The sequence below is a fragment of the Geospiza fortis genome, unplaced genomic scaffold (genome assembly GCF_000277835.1).
Source record: "Geospiza fortis unplaced genomic scaffold, GeoFor_1.0 scaffold154, whole genome shotgun sequence".
In the NCBI taxonomy this organism is placed as follows: domain Eukaryota; kingdom Metazoa; phylum Chordata; class Aves; order Passeriformes; family Thraupidae; genus Geospiza; species Geospiza fortis.
This window is the reverse complement of record NW_005054397.1, coordinates 2724640-2748884: the sequence shown is the minus strand read 5'-3', so window position 1 is coordinate 2748884 and position 24245 is coordinate 2724640. Positions and strand designations below refer to the sequence as shown.

The 24245-nt window shown below is 43.2% G+C and overlaps 1 protein-coding gene across 1 annotated transcript in view; it reads left to right on the top strand.

The window, feature by feature from the left end:
* DUSP22 (dual specificity phosphatase 22) overlaps window positions 1-7624 on the top strand; it is a 43936-nt gene extending 36312 nt beyond the window's left edge. The window contains 2 exon segments of the mRNA XM_014308981.2: window positions 739-910; window positions 3764-7624. Coding sequence (XP_014164456.2) covers window positions 739-910; window positions 3764-3949 — 358 coding nt within the window. The 3' untranslated portion in view covers window positions 3950-7624.
* Window positions 7625-24245: the final 16621 nt, after the last annotated feature.

Sequence of the window (24245 nt, the reverse complement as noted above, 5' to 3'; positions counted from 1 at the left end):
AAGTAGTCTGAATACTAATAGATTTTAAAAAACATATATTTAAATTGGTGAAGTATGCAGAAACATAAAATGGTGAAAGAGTCTGGTAACTCTATATTTTTACTGTGGTAAATATAACTCTAACACATTCTTTATTCTCTCAATAGAAATGATTCTGAGTTTGTCCAGTGTTGTCCAGCCAGGCATAATGAATGATTCTTACTCTATCCCAGCTTTTCATCTGGGGAAACTGGAGTCCTGAGAGTTTAAGCTGCACAATGCTGTCAGTAGCAGAAAGAGGAACTCAAGCAACCAGACATATGTACCTCTTATTGGTTCAGTTAAAGTTCATTTTGGCCCCATGAAATTGCAGCCTTTATTCATGGTGGAGAGGAAACAGTCTTATTTCACTGCTCTGATCTTTATAAACAGAAGAAAGTGGGTGACTTACTTCTGCCTTTTTAAAATCCAAATCTAACTTAGAATGTGTGCACTGTCCCCTGCTTTTGACTACTTCATGCTTATTTCTTCCTTTTCAGCCTCATATGAGTTACCACTCAAAACCCACGTTCTTGATCATGTAGATTTTTTTCTGCTGCATTTAAAAAAGTAGCACCAAGACAATTTAACTTAAATATTGTAGTATTTCTTCCTCAGGCAAGCAACATAGCAGTCTGTGATGTTGAGAAGTGATGCTTTTAGCTGTAACAGGTGAAGTATAGCACTGCTTCAGTGTATTTCATGCCCTTTTCCATGCAGCCTTGCAGGTGTCTCCAGGAGTGTCACACTGGTGGTTGCCTACATCATGACCATCACAGACTTTGGCTGGGAAGATGCACTGTCTGTTGTCCGCGCGGCAAGGTCCTGTGCCAATCCAAACATGGGCTTCCAGAGACAGCTGCAGGAATTTGAAAAACATGATGTTGATCAGGTAAATGAACTACAACAAAGAGCTGGGAAACACAACTCCAAGTCAGATCATGAGCTACTTCTCACTATTTTGTGGTCTGTGTGGTTTATCTGACTCCCTGTTTTTGCTTTGAGGGAATGGCTTCTTAGCCCAGCCAGTTCCACGAAGGAGATACAGATAGATCTGAAGGTATCAGGGAATGCTAGGTGCGACAAGGGATCAAGCACAGCATCTAAACACCTCCTGCCCAACTGTGCTGTCAATCTGGTGGTTGTTTCATGTGAGCTAAGACACAGTTGAAGATTAACACCTTTAGAGGGGTAAAAGTAAAGGGTGGGTTCTCAGAACATAGGTAAAGGCCAACCTATAACTACCAGTTGTATAAAAGCAGTGAGTTTCCCCCAACACATTCATTTGGAATAGCAGGAAAGAAATCATCATCACAAATCTTTCATGTCCAGGAGTTAAACTAAGTCCTCATTATGATTTGTGTGTTGTGACCCCCCTCCCACTTGTGTAGCTAAGACTTGATAAATTTTCTGATGTTTAGGGCAGCCTCAGATCTGACCCTTTGTTTTCTTATTAGCCTTTTGAAGGTTTTGTGGGACTAGGAGAATCAATGAAAGGGTAGGAATGCTAAAGGGGTTTCATAAAAGAAAAATTAGTTTCTTACTCCAAAAAAACCCCATCCTACACAAAAGACCTGCTCCCTGTGGGTGATTGGTGACTTCCACTTACGTTACTAACCTACTGTGGCCGTCCTTTCCATTTTCCATTGCTCAGCATGTTGTTGTTGTTGTGTGGGCTTTTGTGCCTGTTGTGCTTATTAAAAATAACAACAACAGAGGCAAACCAAAGTCGGAAAGCAAAATACACAAGACAAAGGATGTTGTTTTTTTTATTCCATCCCTGTCATTCTGCTGCAGAAAGCTCAGAGTTTAAAAATTACCATTTGTTTTGCATGATGCAGTTAGCAACTGTAAATATTTGTGTTTTTTTAATATGTAACTGAATGGTTCCTGGGTCATTTGGAACTGGTGTAAATGGTAGAATAACTGATTTTTAAGAGACAAAAGTCAGAGAGGGACTTTCCAGACTTGTCTCCTTCCTCCCTTACAGTCATTTCTACTCTAATTGGTTTGGTCTAACAGCAATGACAATTAAGGCTGTATGCAAATAGCCTGATAAAGACAGTAACGTCTCTCTTTTTTCATCCACCATGGACTGTGCATTCTGTCTTTATTCACGGAGGGGGAGGCAGTAGGTTGCAGAAAGAAGTATCCACCTGTATTCACTGGCTGGGCTGTAGTTTCTTAGTGTCTCTTAAGAGCAACCACATCCTCAGCAGGTGTCTGTTTACACACCTGATTTCGGTGGAATGATGCCATCTGCCAAGGGCGTGAACTTTTTTCAGATTTCAGCAGCATTTGGTGTTTTGCTGTTCCACTAAAGGGTGGTGGTATCCTGTGGCCTCTCTGGAATGTTGTCCTCTAGATCTTGGTCTTAAAGGATGAGGTTTAGTCACTAAGGTCATGGCATAGTTTGCACCTGTTCCAAACTTCCACATGGTAGCCTGAGGCTTCAGGTTTGCCTGAAGACTTCTTTAAGGAATGGGAGGAAGTATCTATGTTGAGGTCTTGTCTCCCAATATCCTAGGAAATTACCTTTATGGATCAAGCTATTTCATGAGCCCCAAACAGAACAAAGCTGTGAAGGTTAAGGTTTGGAAAATTATTATTGTCCTCACTGGGACACAACAGTTGGAGTCTGTGTTTACTAGCTTGTTCTGCAGGTAAGCGCAACAAAATTGTCAGGAATTGGACAGTTCCTCAGCTGGGATTGTCCTCAGCTGGACTCAAATTCTCCAGCAGGCAAAGAAGTGTCAGAGCTGAGTGGATAGAAAAAGTGAACATGTGAAATTACCACTCTTTCCTATAAGACAGAGTTATCAGCTGGCAGGTCCAAATCAAGAAAAAGGAGGGGGGGATTTATACAATATGCACTTATGGAGCTTGTTAGGATACAGATATCTCGTGGTAAACAAAAATGGGGATTTAAAATGAGATATCATGACAAAAGAATTAATTTGTGTTACCAGACACAGATACTGCCTCAACCTCTGAGAGCACCTGAGCTGAAAATTGCTGCAAACTGAGGAAATGGCCAAGGAAAAGGTCTCAGCATTATTGCCCTGCTGTTGCTTGATTCTTTCCTCATCATTTATATCTGGTTACTCTCAAAGCAGGATACAGAGCTGGACTGACCATCAGCTGGGCCTGGTACATATGTTACCATGTACCAAATTCAGTCATTCATATCTGTAACATATAGGGTCCCATTCTATAGCTTGTAAAACTCAGAGACTATTTCTTTCTAGAGGACACCTATTAGGATATCCACACTACATTTTTTACTACTGGTGTTTGTGGGCTTAAGATAAAAAAACCTGTAAGAGTGGTTCACTTTCTGATCTTCAACGTTCTTGCAGCCTGTTGTGACTTGGGCAAGTTGGCTGATCATATTGGCTTCCATGCTAATTCCTCTTATTGTTTGTGTATGCAGCAGGAAGAGGGAGGTTTTAAGTCCAGGATGTCCTTTCCCAGCAGGTGTTCCTTACTCTGTATTACTCCAGTCAGCCAAGCTGTTCCTCAGATGTGTCATTTCAGGAGATGTAAGGAGTCTCAGTGATTTCAAATATGTGCTGTGCATTCCGTGCTGCTATTGAAGGTCATGCAATATTTGCAGTGCTTTTCTTTAAACTATATATGATCCTAAAGGTTATCAAAATTCTGTAGGACAGGAAGAAGAATTACTCCTCCATTCATTTCATGTTACTGTTTCATAATTTTGTATATGTCTTTTCAATTTCTCCAGTTCAGGCAGTGGCTGAAAGAAGAATATGGCGAAAACTCTTCTCAGGATCTGCAAGAAGCCAAAAATCTTCTGAGCAAATACAAAGAGCAGGCAGAGTTGCATCAGACTACTGGAGGAAGGCAGTGGAATAACAACTTCTCATCTGTGCCATCACTCTCATACAGCAACTACACAACAGAGACCTAGTTGCAAGAGGTCGATTTTTTTTTCTTTCTACTTTTGCAAAACATCTTGCCATGTTTTCCATCCCATCTTCAAGACTTTCAGCAGTAAGCCATGCAAACTGTTGATTTATAGAAAACTTCTGGATGACATTATGTGTGTGTGTGTATGAGTGTGTTTCACACAGTTTGGTAATTCGGGCAGGATCAAGCTCTGTTTGTGCCCAGAGACAGGATCCAGTGACTGTGGCTGAGGCAGTCGGTCTGCCAGCCATACCTATGTCCCCTTCTGCCCACATTGCCTGGCATTTGCTGTGAGGTTAGCTCAACTCCTCTTGTTGTAGGCTAGCAAAGGGCTTGGAGAGATGAAGTCTGGTGATTCGAGCTGTGGCAGTTTGGCATCTCTGCACTCTTAGTGTGGCCGAGGTGTTACTGCACCTGAAGAAGGGAACTCGAGTCTGGGTCTCTGCTGCTCCTGCTCACAGTCCATTGGCAGGTAATAGTGTGGAGGTGGGTGTGAACTTGAGTGCAGGCTGAAAGCTGGAGCAGATGAGACAGGGGCCCAAGTAGGTTTCCCCCAGCAGTGGCATCTAGGAGAGAAGTGGGACAGACAGCTCTGAGTAATAACACCTTCAACCGCCACAGTTGTCTTTGCTTCAGTGCCCGTGAGACTGAGCTGTCGGCAGAGCTGCCACAGACCAAGAGCACCCAGGCTGTTACCACAGCTCAGCTGATGTGCAGTGATTTAAGCCGTGCTCCCTTGACTGTGCATGTGGTCTCCCGACATAAGCTTTTCTGGAGAATAGTTTATCATGTCTCCAGAGCCACTGACCTTCATTCCCCATGGAACACGTGCCTCTTCAGCACGCGCCCCTGCGCACATGATAGCGCATCTCCAAAGAGTGGGCTCGGTGTGAGTGCGAGCACCTGTTTCTTTGCTTGTGCTGTGGTTTGCTCTTTGACTTCAGCTACCTCAAAAATGCTGTTCTTGTCATTGTGGTTGTAAATGCAACCTTGAAAATTGCCTTGTGTAATCTTAATCTAACACTGAGTGAAGTAAGTGGGTGCGTGTGTGTGCGAGAGTGCGTGTGCACGTATATTTCAAAATGTCTGTATTTGAGAAGTTTATTGTTTTATTTTAAAATTGCCCATATTTCTCACTGGTTTAAAGATTGAGTTGTTGGAATTCAACTTTCCTGCCATTTAAACACCACTATATATTTTGCTGTGATCAGATTTATGGGAATTCATTTGTACAATATATTTTAAATTAGGTTGAAACTAGGAGCCATACTCCGCTCTTGGTAGCGCTGTGTTTTTCTGGAATGGAACCATTGCCTGACTGAAGCAGCTTGTAAGAGTGTAATTTCAAACATGTCAGTAGGGATGCTGGGCAATGTATTGATTTCTGATGGTGTCGTTTGAAGTGGCTCTGATGCCAAGATCATGATTTCTTGTCTTTGACTTGGAGGATGGAAGGCCGGCTTTTCTTCTAGATTCTAGATTCTTCTTTCTAGATTCTAGAAAATAAAAAGTATCACCCAAACAGCCAAGATAGGAAACGAAAACCAAAGCTTTCATTTGTTCAAGTGTGGTGTATATCATGCTAAAAGCTAAGCACTGAGTGAGAAGCAATCAGCATACTAAATAGTATCCAAATTACGTCTCTTTCAATTTCTTTGGTACTCTGGCCTCCCATTCCTTCACAAGATTCCTCTACATGTGATTTCCTGCTTGCAGGTGGCAGTGAATTCTTTGGATGTGAGCAAGGCTTTTGGGTCAAGTAAACTCTGGCTGTTAAATATCTTTTGTTAAGTATCATAAAAAAATATGTTATGGCTTGTGAAATACGGGTCACGCATATCAATAATTGCCTAAAAGAAAAAAAGGGAATGGGATGGAACTGACCTGTCCGTTTCATCTGAGGTCAAGCCTGCATCAGGGTTCTCATTGCACTAAGCATTTGAAGTGTACTGAGCATGATGAGAACAGGATAATCATATCTTTGTTGCAGTAAGGGATGTTGCTGGGTTTGGGAAAAGTGCTGGAACTAACTTTGTTTTCAACCTTGCAGCTAAATGAACCACTGCCTGTTTGGTACATCCAGCAGTTGCTCTGTGATTGCCTCATAAGAAGGGTATTTAGCTGTTCCTGAAGATGTTGATCGGCAAACAATAGTCTGGTTAACAATTCCAGCCCAGCAGTGTCCATGTTGGCAGTCCCTTCTGTGCTCTGAGGGTAGATGTAATAATTGCAAAAGGTTTTCCTCGGTAACAGGGTCTGACACATGTTCAGGATGTGGGTCCATTTGTTCAACCTTCTACTCATGATAGGATGCAGAGGGCAGCATCAGCCCATCCCCCAAAGGGCAGCTTTGTCAGAAGTATTCTGCCTATGGTCTTGCAGGTATCCAGCCAGTCCTTCCTGTAGCTGGCTGCCAACGTTGTGTATCCTATAACACTCCTGGCACTCTTGTCCTTTCAGTAGTAATGCTGTGGGTGCTGGTAAGTTGGCAGTTCTTTTACTGTTCTGAGACATACAAGGCAGAATGGGAGATATCTGTTAATTTTCATGTGTCCAAGATTAATCTGCACTGTTTTTTTTTTTTTTTAATAGTTTGGTTATCTCCAAAGAGTCAGTCCCTTGAACAGGATTTTTTTTGGAACTGAGTTTGGCTTTAAGGCCATAGAGCCACTCTGATGAGTGTGTTATGCTGCAGCTCCAAAGCAGATACAGGGTAAGCTGGGAAGATGGAGACAATGCCATATTGTCAGTGAGTGGAAGTGCTTCTCTCTTTTTGAAAGGCAAAGGGGTATTTTCTGCAGTCTCCACCTTCAACATCTTATGTAGTGGTCTTTGTGTACTGCATACTGCAGGTAAGAGCAGTATAAGAGCAACGGCAGTCTAAGGAAACTTGAATCTGGTTTGTACATGTCGAGGGCAGAATGATGGTTTGCTCCCTGATTACCACCGGTGCAGAACAGAGAGCTACAGTTCTTACCTTTAGCCTTTTAGAGAGGGAGAGGAGCTAATGCAGGCTGAGAATGTGACATGATTTGTCTTCCAACCAGCCTTTCAGTGGCAATTTGTAGGACTGTCCAGCTATCTGGAACATGACTAGACCCAATTCACCTCTTAGTAGTTGGCCTTTGTAGTGTAGATGATGCATTCAGTTATTTTGTTTCTGTACTTCAAAACACTGTCCTCATTTTGATGTTCACTGGAAAATGTATAAAGTTTATAACACCTTATTGGATATTCAGATTTGAAATGTATAATCAATTTTTTTTGGGCTAAACTTGATATCCATGTGTGATGATAAGCAAATGTCTAGTGTTTTAGAATGTAGGTAATGGGTAAATGCATTAATAGTATTTATTACTAAGTTTTTTAACCTGGAAAAAGTTGCTTCCTTACATTTTGTGGTTGAGTGGGAAGATATGGCAAGTCATATCTGTTTTTTAAAAGGAATAATAACTTTGGTTGCTATAATGGCCACCACCTATAAAGATGTCAGTGAAAATTATTATGTCATAGCAATTATTCCACTAGTTTAAAAATTCTAAATCTGGTAAGCTTCTTGATTCTCTGTCTTCCTCTTCCTGGGCATCTTAGTGAAGCCTTGATTGCTTTTTCCAAATGTTTGTATTTAATACGTTCTACAATTTTTTTATAAATAAAATTAAATGTTAACACCTGATATGCTTTTGTATTTCTTGAAATCAATGATAATGTCCAGAAGGTTTCTACTCGCTGTTTGTATCCCTGCAGGTACATTAAGAGTACAAGATGAACTCATTTTGGTGTTTTGATTACTTTTTTTTCTCCTGCACACAGACTTCTTGAAACTACACCTCTTTTCAGCAACTACTTCCAGGTGAGTTCAAGAATCTTCAGCACAAGCACCTCTTGATAGTCTCCCAAGAGGGTCTTGCATGTCTTACTCGTTGCTGGCCCATCATTGAACAGGGTATGTGGTGAATCCTATATTTTTTATTATTTCAACACACCTTCTTTTCCATAGCACACTGACTTAGGGCTTAACCAGCTGTAAAACTTATCTAGTTTTCAGGCTGTCAGTGTTCAAGGCTCTCAGTAGTGGTCTGCCAGAGGAAGCTGATGTAAGTGGCAGATGATTCTCTGGGGAAAACATTAAAAAACTTTGAATGTAAGGGAGGAAATGCCCCGTTCAAATTCCCACAGATAACTCACTGAACTTCTGGTTTGACACTACCTCTGCTTAGAAAGGCAATTGGAAAAAAAAATCCAAACCTTAACCAAAAGGCCCACCAACCTGAGATTATAATCAGTCAGATCATAGCCAGATCTCATGGCCATTTCAATCATTGCTGAAGGCTGAACTGTTTTTGCAGTGGGACTCCCTTATCATGAAGGCAGAATTAGATGCTCAGGCACAGTGAGTTCTGAGTCTTCTCTTTTTTCCCTCTCCTTCCTCTTCCAGCATTTGTTATTTTATATACTATTGAGAATGTGTGGATGCTGATTCCTAAGGAATCTTGGGCATTCAACTAATCAGTAATACCCTCCACTAGAATCAAGTAGGTGTGTCTGCAGATAGCTCTGAAGTGATAGATGCATCTTGTTCAAATACATTTCATAATACAAAATACATAATTCATCTTCAGTGTAAATGGGACAGCTCAGATTTTATTAATGTGTGTTTCTGTTCTCTTCTGTCTTTCTATGAAGAGACCTCAAATTCAATACAGCCTGCTATGTGACACTTGAATTAGTAGTGTGATTACCTTCTTTCTCCCATCTGTTACTCATAGAACTGTCTTAAATGTATGTGCTACAACACTGATGAGACAGAAAACATGCTTAAAGTATAATCCTTTCTGACCTAGGGAAACCTCATAAGCTTTAGAGAAGGCTTCTCCTCTGCCTAAAGGAAAGCAGCAGTTTCCAAATGAAAAATGTTTTACTGCTTAATCTTCCTTTTGACCACTTAGTACTTTTCAAGGGTAATTTTTAACCAAATCACATGCAAAAATTGTGCTGGGACCATGGCTTTATATTGCTGTTCATGACTGTGTATCTCTAGGGGTTTTGGCTTTGCCAGCAAATTATGAAAGTCCTTCCACCTCCTCAAGAAGATTTCATTGGCAGAGGGAAAATGATGATGGTCTGTAGAAAATATTAGCATGAGGAAGATGATGTTGCACTATGCAGTGTTTCTGTAGATACCCCTGGAGACACAAGGCACGTGACAGAAACAGCCAATTTCACACTTTGTTCCCAGCAGAGCTTTAAATTTGGGTCTTGTTTTCCATGTGGCCTGGCTCCTGTGCTTAACTATTTCACTGCTACATTTAGTTGTTCTGTCCAATATTATTATTTTGCCCTCAGCCAAGGAACAAATTCTTCTTTATATATTTGAATGTGTGCTTAGCTCTAGTGAATTATGCCAGCTGCATTTTACCAAAACTGAGTAGCTTCTGAGTAGCTACAGGTCACTTCCTGTAGTCACTACAGGTTACTTCCTGTGGTTTTCCATGTAGTTTCTAGTGTAAATATTAGGAGTGGGCATTAGTGAAGTGTGAGCAAGAGGTGTCCTTTTGCCATTGAGCAGCTGCATAGCTGAGCCCTGGGACTGAGCTGTTGTAGGAGACTCGGTTCTGCTCATGAGAGCCAAACACATCTGCAGTGAACCAGGACTAAAACTCACTTGCAAGCAGTCTCAGAAAGTGGGATTTTCAGCCAGACCTGAGCCCAGTTTCCATTTCATATGAGGCAATTATGAATGTGCAGGTTTGTATCCTCCATTATTTATTGAACTATGAGTAGAGAGGTCAGAACCAATACACTGAAGCTACTTGAAATGTGAAGTGTTCTTAGGTTGTTTGATTGGTCATTATTAATACAGGCATTGGCAACACAGTGTTAGACCTCAGAGAAGACATTTACAAATGAACCCTTTGAAAGTCTGAGTTCTGATTCTCCTTTTTCCCTTCTTTCCCTGGAAGCAAGTGAGTTTTTATTTAATTTGTTAGCAGATACTACAGCAAATGGGATTTTTTTTTTTACAATTTATTGCATTTCTTCCCCTCCTTACATCCTTTTACCTTTGTTTTCTGTGTGTGGGTTTCTTTGGGTTTTTGTGCTTTGGTTTTTGTTTTTGGTTTTTTTTTTTTAATAACTGGTATTTATCCCAGACTTCTTGAGCCAGGGTAAGTGCCAGTATGTGGCTTGCAAACAATTTGTTTCCTGTAAGTATGTACTTATATTAATAAATGCTCTTGTTATAAAGTTGCTGATTTACTTAATTGTATTAGCAACACTTTGGCTGTCTGTGTATCTGTCCTGTTATGGTTGGGGTGGTTTTCTCCGAAGCTTGATGTGCCTTTTGTTGGATGTTGTCATCTTCTGTGGCCTTCTGGCTCTTGTACAACACTGGATGCTTTGGATAAGTAACACTGATCCATGACAGTGTTGAGCCTGACATTGAAAACATTCAAAAGGGATATTTTATTTCTGATTTTTATGCCAAAAAGCAATGTTCATTGGTGGACCTGCATCCCGTGCAGGTTACTACTAATTGCAAACATTTTACTTGATCATCCCTCTTACATTTTAAGGCAAGATGGGACTTAGTTGAACGTTTCTAAGTAGGGAAAACTGTTCTGTGTTTAGAGGAAGTATATGTTGAAGGTGTCAGAATTACAACTGTATATATGCATGCTCCCTCTGTATTTTTCCAAGGATTGCATTTTGGAAGTCTTGGGAAGTTAAGTCTGTAGCATGTGACTTTCCCAGCAAAACAGCTTATAAAATCCCTCACTGTCTCAAAAGAAGGAAAGAAAAGATAAAAAACAAACAAAAATTTCATATTTTTGCACATATTTTTTGGAGGCTGTGCAAGTGTGCCTATGTCATCTCTCAGCTGGGTAAGGCTGTATGAAATTAACCATTAGTAATAAGTCTGGAGGATGAATGGGACAAGGTATAACCACCAGTGGGTATTGATGTAATATAGTAATTCATTGGAAGTGCACTCTAGACTCTGCTGTCAGTGAAAGTCTTTGATACTTTACAATATTTTCTTTTCTTTTAGAGTTGGCCTTCATTTCCCTGGGTTGGTTACCATACATCAGTGTTTCCCTTGGGAGATCTCACATATTTCTAGCTGGGCTTCTCTCCTTTAGAATTATACCTCCCTGATAATGCACAAATTGCATAAATGGCATAGAAAGGGTGCCAAGAGCACCAGTGTTGCAGTAAGACAGGCTACGAGTTTCCATAATCCTTTTTGAGACAAAGGACTTGTGGTTTTGACTTACCAAGAAGGCATACTGAGTCTTAGGGATTGGACACTTTTGTCCAATCCCTAAAATTCTGGACTCTGTTACCAAATCTCCTACCATTTGCTGTGTGATTATGCAAGTTATTTCAGTCTGGTTTGCTTCATTTTCCCAGTAAAATGGAGAAGCAGCTACAACTTTCCCTGGTGCAACTTTGAGATGCCCCAGATGAAAAGCACTGCATCAATGTTGGCTGTGTATTGTCATTTGAGGTACCTGCCCTCCATCTCAGGGGTGGTAAAATATGTTTGTAACAGAGAGATCCTGAGGCAGGGCAAGGAGCTTTGGGAGTCTCAACACCTTCATCCCACCTGCATATGAAAGTGCACAGGATGGTGGTTGGATGTAGATGGGAGAAAATTTGAGTTGTTACTCCCCCAGGAACCATTTGCTGAATTTCAACATGAACAATAAAGTGCAGCTGTCTTAATTTCTAAATGAGAAAAAAATTGAGTGAAGAGAAAGAGGCCCAGAGCAATTCTGTTTTTGACTGTCCTAGGTGAAATGAAATCCTCTGGTGCATCAGTTGGACATAGAATGGCAGGTAAAAAATGGTTGGGATACGTAATGTGCTTGTGATTTCAAGAATGATGGGGGGAGCAGTGGGCAGCAGGCAAAGCAGGAATAGCACATGGCAAAAAATAAAACATTGGAATAGCTAAGGATAACATGGTTAGAGCTCCTGAGCCATGTGCTGATACCTTCCATGTACTCCAGGAAAACGTCTGCAAGCTAAAATAAAAGGGATTCTCCACAGTACTTTGGATATATGACTATGGTGATAGAAAAAAAAGTGTTGTCCTGATTTTCTTGTTCTGGAAAGAAAGTGCATATGGTGATTGCATCTAATAAAGGCTGTTCTGGCAGATGAGAACTGGAGGAAGAACAAAATTGGTGTCTCCCTGGCCAAGCTGCTGCTGCTACTTTTGGACTGCTTCATGGAAGACATGAATTTTATTCATTTCCAAAGACAGCTTGGAAGCTCCAGGCAGCAGAGGAAGGGACTCCCCCTTGACTTAGCTGTTTTTTTCTGAGTGCATTGCACTCTGTGAAATGCTGCCAGTGCCACCTCTCAGGTAATTTCTGAGGGAAGGTCAGTGTGTGGGGACTCAGTGATCAGGGAGCCTCAGTGGCTTGAAACACATTGAACTTCATGCAGGGCTGGAGATCTTGCCGTGCTTGCTGTGGGCACCTCAGTTAAAAAAGAAAACCTTACATTTCCAGCTGGAGTAGATGCAAACTGTGTGTTGGAGAAGCCCCTGTCTCTCTACTGATGGCCAAAGTCTCCTTGTCCTCTCCAGGGTTGCCTCGAGCACTAAGCTGGGTAATTAGGATCCTATTAGTCCCTCCAGGCTTTCCTTCCTCCCTTCAAGACTGGAGGTGGTTGCTGGATTCTGTGCTGATCACTTGTTCAAGAAAGCCAAACAGTTTAATCCATTTTTAATTGGGAGCATGTATAGTAGGGTGATTAGGAACGAATAGATTATTTACCTAGCTGAAAATAACTTGTGTGGGGACCAGGCTGTGGAAATAGCAGAGGTAAGAGTAGGGAGAGCATGGTTTGGTGAGTGCTCTGAGAGTGATTTGCCAGCTCTGATGGGAAACAATAAAGGGGAGGAAGAGACAGTAATCGGTGAATCAATCCCCACAGCTCATTTAAAAATACCTCCTATTTGTGGCTTTGGTTACAAGAATGCTTTGTGGGCTGTAGAAGAAAGGCATCAGTAGCTGTTTTAAACCAGCCATGTTCTAATTTAATATTTCATGAAGTACTGTGAGCCTCTGAGCAAGAGAATTTCCACCTGTGTGCTTGCTGGTGGAGGGAGGGCAGATGGGCATTGGATATTTTAAACAAGAGGCTGCAATTAAAGCAAGAAGGAGCCTTCTGTAAGTAGTGCTAGGCTGCAGCTGGGTGCTTTTTTTGAGAAGGGATGGAATGACACATTGGCAACCCTGTTTCAATAGCAGATGCGAAGATGATGCCTGAAGGAAATCCTTGACAATGGAGTTGTGTGAAATGGCTGCATTCTCCTGGGAGATGGTAATAAATAGGGTCGTGTCTCCATCACCTTGAGTGAAACCTGCACAGTGAAGAGGGCTGCCCGCTGTGCATCCCAGCTGTGACATGGCATGCCCTGGCTTCCCAGAGGGCTGATGAGCTGGGACAGGCCCACGTGGTTTACTGGCAAAGTGCATGAGCCTTACCCCAGGGAGCTGGGAGCTGGTTGTGCACTGGTTCAGTTTGGGAGAGGATTAGCCTGGCCACCTGCAGGGGAAGCTTTAAACATTTGAGTGCAACCCTAAGATAAGCCTTTAGTGCACATTTTCACAAGTCAACAATGCTTTTGGCAGTTTTGCTTTTTGGCCATCCTTCAAAGCAGGGTGATCAATATTCGTGGTCTGTCACATGTTGTTGCAGCTTCATGGAACTGCAGCTTCACATTTCAGGGATGACTTTAGCCAGGTATGCAGTCATTCCTGGAGTTGAGTCAGACCAGTCACAAAAAGGAAGACCTCTGCTATGATATATCTTCCCTTCCACCTGTCAGTAATAACTAGATGTGGAAAGAGATTATGAAGATCCACTCTAGAGAGGCGTAATTTATTTATTTGGACAAGACTACTGATGGAGTATAGCCCAAAGTTAAGGTTTCAAAAGATCTTCCAGCAAGGTGGTGTATCCTGACATCTGATAGCAGGAATAAGGAACAAGAGAGTTTGAGTTATGCAGGTATCTGCTGGATCATCTTTAAACATAACACATAACATTTAGTAGAAGAGAAAAGCTCATAGTCATTGTAGGACTTTGGGCTGTCATCAAATTTCTCTTTTTCCTACAGTCTTCTAGAACTTTGCATGAATGACTCTCAGTTTCTGTCACTGTTGGTGTGTTGGTGCACACTTGTTAAGCCCCTGGAGGTGAACAGTCATAACAGGCTGAACTTGAGGGGGTTTATAGTGCTCTAGCCTAGTTAAGGTAAGGAGAAAAACATAATGACATTTTTAGAGGAAAGCCAAGTCAGGCTTTGATTTTGGTCTGTTGGTTTCCTGCTGCTTTGTCACAAGGGAAAAACTCTACAAGCAAATAGTGGCACCTGTGGGAGCTGGAAGGAAAAAATGGAGGAACTTTCAGGAATTGTGTAAGTTTCCCAAGAAAGACAGTGAGGTAAAGGCTTTGTTCTGGAATTAATGAGAGGGCAGAAAAGATGGCTAATATTGTGTGTAATCAGAAACGTGAAAGGAAAACTTGGAGAATTACATTGACTACTGTATCTCAGTGCACCAAAAAGCCCCCAGAACCCAATAATGAAAACATGACCAAACGGATGGTTCTAGTCCAGAGTGAATACACAAACCAGCTGCCAGTGAGCTGCACTTGACAGGCCAATGGTTAGAGCACTTTTCCCATATTGTGGAGCAGGAATATGAGGAAGGAGCATTAATGCATTGGTAGAGACAATTGGGCCCAATGCTGTTCAATACCCTCATAAGTGATCTGAATGATGAGATCAAGGATACCCTGATGAAACTTGGTGATGACACCAAACTGAGAGAGGAAGTGGACACTTTGGAAGGGAGAACCACCCTGCTGGATAGATTGAAAGAACAAGTGAACAAGAACTTTATGAAGGACAAGTGTAATATCTTGTATCTTGGAAAACATAATCCAGGACTGTATCACAGATTGGGATCTACACAGACCTGGGGTTGGTCCTGGTGGACAAACAGCCTGAGAAAAGAAGGCTCAGAGAGGACTTTATCACCATGTCCCAGTATTTATAGTGTGGCTACAAAGAAGATGGAGACCCCCTTTTAAGAGGAGTCACATGGAAAACATGAGGGGTAAGGGGTATAGGTTACTCTTGGGGAGATTACTATTGGTCACAAGAGGGAAATGTTTCCCAATGAGAAGAATCAAGCATTGGAATAATCTCCCCAGGCAAATGGTGGATTCCCCAACGCTGGATGCTTTCAAGTTGGACAGGGTGCTGGGCCATCTTGTCTAGACCATGCTTTTGCCAAGAAAGGTTGGACCAGATGAGACTTGAGGTCCCTTCCAGACTGGTACTCTGTGATTCCATGGTAAGATTCAGGACTTACAGACTTAGGCTACATGAGCCCATGCTGACTTCCAATGTTCTCATGAGCAGATCCACTTGGTACTAGTATTTTGTATTTTAAACTCCTGCCCATGCAAAGAGGTGAAAGGAACCAACAACCTCTTCTCCCTTAAGCTCTGAGGAGCTTCATGGAAGTGCACCAAGGTGAACATTCTCAAGTGCTCCGAGGTGAACATTCTCCATTATTCTCAGTTCTGCAGGTATAACATCAGATCCTTTTCTTGTGCTCTTTAGTGGCACCAACAACTATCCTCACCCCAAGGCACTGGAGGCATCTGTGACCTTTGAATGGCTTCTGTGCTCTGGAAATGTGAGTTAGTATTTTGAAGTGTAAATTTATAGACTGAGAGTTGCTAAAAGGATCCTATTTGATCTCTGGTGAGTGTCAAAATTATGAGAACATGATTCCAGGGGACCTTTGAGGGAAGAGGAAAGAATTGGTCCCAAGCAGAGCCCTTTTAATATGGATTTCCAAATGAGCCTTGGGCAGCAATAATGATGTTCTTGAGTTCCACTTTTTTTTCCCTAATGAGGACAGCCTGTCCTGCTGCTTCTCCAGTACTCTATGATATGTTCCTCATTTGCCTTATGAAAAATAAACACCAGTCTTGGAGCCTTCCCAGAATCTACATGACAGGACTTTATCTGACTGCCTGATGTGGAAGCACACACCTATCCCAGACAGGGGATGCCTGGACTACCTAGGCACTGGTCTCTGTCATATGTTGCACATTAAATGGATATTGGTCTAGGCTGGAGTTTAGATGGATTGGGGAAAACATCACTGAAGCTGTGTCCTGGGACTGCTGTCAGTCATATGGTGCTGTCAGTGCTGTGGTGACTTGGAAGTAACTGTGGCAGTAAAGTCCTTGCCCCAGAGATGCTTCAGAAACCCAATCCATCTGCCATTTTATGTGGAGCGTTTACTGTTACTCAAGAAGTTTTACTGTGTCAGCAGGGAATTTTGTTTGCATCCCCTTAAATGCTGCTGTCTGTCCTTTTAAAAAAGTCTTTTTAAAAAGTCACTGCCTTGCAGCTGTGGAGGGAAACCTCATAATTCACAGCTACTGGGGCAGTGTAGCAGCAGGCAGCCCCAGGCATTGGCAGCACTGGGACTGTCTGTCCCTGTGCAACAGGCAGCTCCTGGCCTGCACACTTTGTTCCCAGTCAACAAAGAGGGGGAACTCCTCCCCAGTTCAGGGACAGCAGGATCTGATTTTGGTGCTTTGAGTAGCAGTTTAAGGCCACCAAATGGTCATTTCTTTCCTTTTTAAAATTTTCCCCCCTTTCTCAAAGCAGCCAGGTGCAGTACCAGTGTGGGAGAAAGGCTCAAGTAGCAATAGAGAGATGTAACATGATTTTGCTTTACATAGAGATGCAATGGGATTTCATCTCACTTCTCAATCACCAATAAATTCTCCCATCTGCAAGGACTAAATGAAAGAAAAGGGTTAGAAAAAAAATTTAAAACAATGTAGCACATTTGACAATATGCTTCTTACAGCAGCCACTTGTGTCCTTCTGGACAGCAAGAGCTGGGGAGCTCTGCAAGAGGATTTTGAAGGCCTTTGTAAGGCTGGTAGGTCTCAATATCCAGAGGTGAACTGACCCACGATGGGCCTGAGGTGCTGCAATAAAACCAGTGGCAAGGTATTGATACCATCTTGCTGGGACCAGTAGCCCATGGTGCCTTCCCACTCAGTCACACCCAAAATTGCATTTGCTATAAACAAGCATAACAGACAGCTGGGTTTTTTAAGGGCCAGTGTATTTATTGACCCAATCCACAGCAAAAGGGAAAAAAAAAAAATTATGTAACAAAATGAGTAATGCTGAGTGGGTGAGGGAATTTCTTGGTGTTTTCTAGCATGCAGCTACCTTCAGCAGAAGTGTGTGTGGCTGAGCTTTCATTATTGACAATGTGAAAAAAAATATTTTGCTTCAAAAGGGAAGCATTCCCCCATGCTAGTAAGTCACCCTTCAGAGCATCCTTCCTGTTCATGCTAACCATGAGTAGCCAAGCATGCAAAGATCTCTTCTTTTTCACCACTAAAAAAGAGCAACCTGGTACAAAAGTCAGTGAAAGAGGCCATCCAGGCAGCATCAGCTGTCAACAGTCACTGCAGCTGTTCAGTCCTCAGAAGGCGTCGTGGGCCTGCATCAACTGCCAGGCAAAATTAGGAGAATATTCAGAATTTTCCTGAGATAGAGTGAAATAAAGCCATGCAGGCAATGTGTCTAATAAGGGGAGTATTTCCCATGTCGCTGGAAGGAAAGCAGCAGCTCACTGCTATTGAGAACTTGCCCCTCTACCTTTGTAAATCTGCCCTTGGTCGTCCCAGATGCTGTTCCACCGATGAGACAGTTGTGGATACAGCACTGCACTTGCCATGGCCCTTCATTTTCCAGTGATACAAAAGCTGCTGTGATCTGGGGTGGAGAAAGGTGGGAGGAGATGTAATAGTGTATCATTATTTTATTTCACATATTCATTTTTTCTGGGAGACATTTCCAAAAGCAGCCAAGTCTCCTTTTCTGAAGTGTCCACCATGCCACAATGCTGTGAAGTTTCCTCCTGTCTTCTGACATTTCAGCTCTTATGAATTTCCCCTCACATTTAGAGGGTTTATCCTTCAGAACCCAGGATGCAAAAGGTGCCAAAGCTGCTTTAGGCTGAAAGATGCTGACATCCCAGGAGAGAGGGGTTACTTCAAGCTTGTCAAGCACTCTCCATGCTCTCATTCCCTTTCATTTATAGAGGTACCTGCCAAGGAGAACTGTAACACAAACGTCCCAGTTGTCACAGGACTGCAGAAGGATGAATTTCCCCCTGCAGAATCTTGCATTAAAGCCCCTGCCCAGGACAGCTGGCCAGTGGAGAGCTTTGTGGGGCCTGCTGATCCAAGGACTTGAGCTGAAACCACTGAGCATCCAGTGGTTCATCTGGGGTTGTGCTGTAAAGTGATTTCTGGTTGGATTTGCTGCTACATGTTTTTGAAAACTTTTAGAAAGCCTTCACCAGTTTATGTGCGTGCTAGACTGATCATTGATAGCAGGAGAAATTCTGACTTGCTACCCCCCATTCTCACCCTCCACCGAAATCCTTGTTTACAAAACCTGTTTCCTTTTAAATCATTCTCCTGCACATCTCATGGGGCTGAGCTGCTTCTTTTCAAAGTGAAATACCACAGTACATTCATTTAGGGCTTGATTGCTCACTCCTTGTAGATCACAGCCAAAGTCATGTTGTGCCCCTGTGAATGATGAGCCAGGTCTCTCCTCAACACAAAAATGTAGGCATGTTATTTTTGCTGCTGTCTAAAGAAGAGCAATAGATAAATGGGTTTTTCTTTTTCTTTAAATACTTCAGGTTATAGCCCTCCTTGCTCACTAAGTATTTTTCCTTTGGGGTCTGGGTTCCTCTTTTGTCTATCAGAGAGAAGAATGTAACAAACTGCTAGACCATCACCACCTCCTTCTCACAACGATCTGCATGTCATCACCATCTGTTCAGTAAATCAGGGCTGGGGATTTACCCCTTGCTAATCAAGACAGGATGAAACCAAATTATGTTTGAAATGGTGAAGCTCCTTGCACAGTGTTGCATGTGCCCCAAGTGTGCCACTGGCAATCCTCCCAGTTTCTTTAAAGCAGGGAAATCCTGGTGGCACTCACATCGATGACTTTTGTGGAACTTCCCAAAGCTCACTTCCACCTGAGTTCCTGTCTCTATCATTTTAATTCCTGCTTTGCACAGCTGTTCAGAAAGATGCTCCAGTTCAAAAGGACAGAAATCCCAGAGAGTTTAAAATTTAATGGACAATTGTAGTAGGCAGCAGGAGCAGAATGGATGATACCTATGCAGTATATATCTTGTGGGTTTTTTTAATATTCAGTGCTTAGTTTTTAGTGAGCTTTCTTGTTGTGCCACCCTAATCCCTCTCCTCTCCAAGTAATTTTCTTTTTTAACAGGGCTCCTTGCAGCTCACTTCTTTGGAAGTGGAACCCCAACCCCAAAATATACAAAACCAAGCTGATCTTTTGAACCCAGTAAATTATGTGGGTTTGAACTTAGACAAAAGGAACCGAAGCACATTGCTTACATTTGCTGGCAAAAATTGGTTAAAGTATTTAAAGTGGTTGTATGTGCAGCCTCCCTTCCCCAGGGCTTGGGCTCTCACAGCGTCCCAGGGTGTCCAGCACTTGGAGTGTCATCCAGCCACAGACTCTTGACAAGTTCAGAATGTGCCAGGAATCAAACAATGTGTCAGCCACACAGTGCTCAGTGCTCCCCAATTCCCTGGAAACTCCTTCCTTGCTGGAGGACTGTATTTAAGACGGTGATCCCAGGGGTGTTCCAAGCAAGACACACAGGTGACAGCACTCCTGTCACCAGCTCTATATTTGTCCCACAACAGTCAGCCTGGCCCTCTCCTTGTGTGTCCCACAGTTTGGAAACAGACTCCAGACATGGAATGTTTCCAAGGCAGGAATTCAGTCTTTACCTTGTTCTTTGCTGTAATAAATCACATTTAGATCAGGTATCACCTCTGGAGCAGTTTCACTTCTCCACTATGGTGAGAGTCCATCCCTAGTTTGGCCTTACTTCTGTGATCAAATTGCAGCAAGTGTTTTTTGTCAGTGCTCATCATATTTGGGATGTCTTTGAGCGCAGTCTGTAAACTGCCTTTATGGAAAATACTCTGAGGACACAACATAGTTGATGAAATTTGGTCAGCTGGTGGCTGTTCCTACCGGTCACCCCTTCTTTTTACTGCAAATAAAGGAGGCTGGATATGAAAAAAAGATAAATCCTATAATTTGGATTTGCCTCTTCCACTGGATGAAGGGTAGCACAGGTTCCCAGGTGACAGTGAGCTGTTCCTGTTGCTCCAGGGCATAGGGGACACATGGCCACGCTGTGCCTCACATCTCTGGCAGAGGGCCATGATTCCCTTGCCTCCATGCCAGCAGTCCCAGGCAGTCCTTGGTAGCTGCCCTGCAGGTATGGAAGTCTCAGATTATCTGAGTTAAGGGAGAGGTTGCTCTCAACAGCTCCTGGCCTGTATCAGGTGCTTTCCTTATTTTTTTTTAATTTGAAAACGACTTAATTTTTTTTTCTTTTCCTATAATTTTCTTCTTTTTTTTTTCTTCTTTTCTTCATGAAACTAAAACTGCTGCTTGCTCATGAAAGTAGCTGGAATACCAAAAGTTGAAATGCTCTGGGGAGATGGGTAGGCTGTTCAATCAGGAGGCAAGGAGCCTCCTTCCTTGAGGAGCAGGAAGTCCATAAAAATTTTGCTGTTGGTTTTCAGAGGTGAAAGTGTCAACCCAGGGTTTCCAAGCTCTTGGCCTGACATCTGGGCACTGGGGAAGGGCACCACACTGCTTGTGTGCCACACTGGTTGGGTGTGCTTGCCAACTTTTTCTCTCCAAAGGAAAGCCGCAGGATAGCATTTTTATGTGATGTTAATTTGCAGGTTTTTCTAAAAAATAGAATTTGCATTTAATGTATTATCTTGCAGTGGACTTGGCCAGTGCTAGGTTAACAGTTGCACTTGCTGATTTTCAAGGGCTTTTCCAACGTAACTGAATCCATGATTCTATAATGACTTAGGAGTGAGGACAGGTGGTGAAGGGCTCTTTCAGTCCCGTGCACAGGCTGATGTACAGAAGCATGAATGCAGCCTAATGGGAATTGGTTTGAAATATTATTGGCTGTGAAGGAGAGGGGAAGTATAGGAAAAAGAAAACCAAACATCCAGCAAATCTACCTAAAATAATGTCAGCTGGGCTGTGAGCCTCTTCTGCTTGAAAGACATAGCTATGCTTGCCAGTTTGTTTCTAGTAGTTAAAAATGTCTCTGCAATTAGTATTATGGAAAATATATAACTGACTAATACTGTTTTAGGAGTCACTATTTTAAATGGAGGAACTGCAAATACCCTTCCAAAACAAGAAGGCAGCTTTTATGACACCAGAATTTGAAGTTGCTACAATAGGAGATGTGTAAAATTGTTGTTTTTGTTTGAACCATGTTAGACTGTTTACAGAGCAGGTGCTTTGATGGAATAAATCAAAGTAATCAGAAATCTGCCCTGAATAGCCACAGTGTCTCTGAATTCATTCAATTACATTCACAGACATATTTCTGATGTATGAATGACTTCTGAACTCAACCCCATGACTCAGAGCTGTTGACTGAGGCGTGGTGTTGGGAGGCTTTAGCAGCGCTCCTGTTTGGGTCTGAGCTGTGCTGCTGCTTTGGGCAGTGGAGGACATCATTCCACAGGGACTTGCAACCAGGGATTGGCAAGGACTTCTGAGGAATGAAAACCCCATGGTAGAAACCTGTGCCAGCAGCAACCTCCATCTTGGGGAACAGGTTTTGGGACAGCTAAAGGTGTATACAGGTAGCTGTGGGCTTTCCAAAAATATTTTAGGGGCTTAATGCACTTCTGAAAATGCTTTTACCAATGTCATTTGTCAAAGGGCTTCAGCCCGAGGTTTGCTGTGTTCCTGAAGAACCCTGGTCAGGGGTCTCCACTTGAGAGGAGATCTGGGGAAGGAGCTCCTGCTCACTGGTGGGTCTGCTCTGGGCTGCAGCCAGAGTGCAGAGGGCCAGACCTTTACTGAGCACCAGGAGCTGCCCCCATGAGCAAACTCCCAGCAGAGCCATGTGCAGATGGAATGGCAGGGCAGCTAGGACAGCCAGGGCAGCCAGGGCAGCCAGGAGAGCCCAGGACAGCCCTCCCAGCCCACAGCAGAGCCACAGAGTGGGCGCCCCTCACTCCCCTCTGCAGGTTCCTCTTCTGCACTGTGGAACTCCCCCTGTGCTGATGCCCGAGGGGATTTCACGGTCTCTGGTGCAGAGGGAGCCCCTGAACAAGCCACAGTTCTCAAAAGGTCTCTGCTGCCAGGGTCCTCAGCCCACAGAGACAACAGGTCCCTGTTTGGCTTAGGGACTGAATTCACCCAGTGGTATTTTAGGGAGACAGGAGAGCCTTTGTAGCCAGAGAGGAAAGGAAACCTTCCTGAAGGAAAGGAGGAGTAAACTGCTGGGTGCAAGAGCATTTAATATGTGTCCTCCATGGCTCTGCACTGCCCCTTTCTGTAGGGACCCACTTCAGAGAGCCCTTGGCAGCTGCTTTGACATGACATCTGTCTCTCTTTGCTTTTGTACCTTGTGTGCAATTCCCAGGTGAGTCAGCTGGGACTTCAGAGGGGTTTGGTGAAAGCAGAAGCCATCTTTTTGTGCACTGAGGGCTTTTTAGAGACTGTTGAGAAGAAACAGTCACTTTTCCTGGCATGCCTTTAGTCAGTGTGACCTTAAGAGTGTGAAAAACAGGGGGCCCAGCAGTGACTGCCGTGGTTAAACAGCAGCAAGAGCATTTTCACAAGAGGACTTCAGGCATTAACTCAGAAAACTTCCATGAAGGCAGCAGGGCTTTTCGGTAAGGTTTGAAGAGTCAGGCACTCGCAATGGTGTGGAAAACACCAGAAATGGATGAACAGGCCACGCCGTGAGGTGCTGGAGTGTTTGTGTTACTAGCAAGGCTGGTTAGGGAGGAATAGTCTCTTAGGATATGCAAAAGCACCCAGTGATGCAGCATTTAATGGGGACACCACAGTTGAGGTATTGAACAGAGCTTGCTACTTTGCAGACCAAAATGGTGGTCCTACATATTTTTGCCATCTTAAATGGAAATGGGTGATGTCCAGAAACACTGAGTAACAAAGTCAGCAACGCTAATGAGATTAGAATGTCTTACTCATGAGATGACTGATTTGCAAAGGCCAAGTGTGCATGTAGGGGCCTGGCTTTAATCATCTCCTCTAACATTTAGGCAACTGGAGACAGTTTTCTAATAGAGTTCTTGCTGCACAAAGCAACCAACCACCCAGCCAGGTAATTTCCTACATAGGTACTCTCTGGGGATTTTATGACTGACTTTATCTTCTCTTAACATGCAACTTACCTACCTCTCCATCTATACATGGATTTCTTTGGACAACAGCTACTATTTTTTCTTTTTAATATTCTTCAGTATTTGAGAAAGAAGGTTTTTATTTTTCTCATGAAGGGTTTGACCTAGTGCAGATCCAATCTGCATGCTTCACCCTGGTCCCAAATTTGCTTGTTTAAAAACCACAAAAGACATAAGAAGTGTTCCTTTTACAGTGATATATTTCAAGATGGTTTTATACTTAGTGAAATTATAGCTGGCACCCTGAGTACCACACAGTCTTAACCCTGCAAATTGAAATTGGATTTTTAGTAAGTCTTTCAGATGACTTTTGGTAAAGCTGTAGTTACTTGTCCTGATTTATGGTAGCGGTCGCCTCCAATATCAAAGAGGTATTCCAATGTTCCAAAGGTGCCTTGGCTCACGACTGAAAGGATTTCATGCTGGCCCTGCCAATGCTTTTTTTGGAGGATGGATGGTGTGTTACAAACCCAATACCTGAAAACGCCTGCACTTCTCACTTCTCCCTCCGAACGCGGTGATAATTACATTTAAATTTCAGAAGATGGCGTTGAAGATTTGCAATTAATATCCTAAACCTCCGGCGCAGCGCGGTGACGGATTCTGTGACCTGAGACGTTGCAGAAGAGAGGATGTGGATGGATGCGCGCTGGGGACGTTAGAACAGACCAAAACCAGTGTCGTACCACGACACACGTGCTTGAAACTCGAGAGGCGGCGAGAGAGACTTTCATGCGAGCCCGGAGCTCGCTCCTTCATCCACCACGTTGGGGCAGGAGGCTCTGGAGACAACCGAGCCGGTGGGTTCCAGCCCTGGCGCCTCAAGATGGGCTTTGCGGAGGCAGCATCCCCTGGGTCCAGCGGGGAGGGAGCCGCTCCCCCCCCCGGCC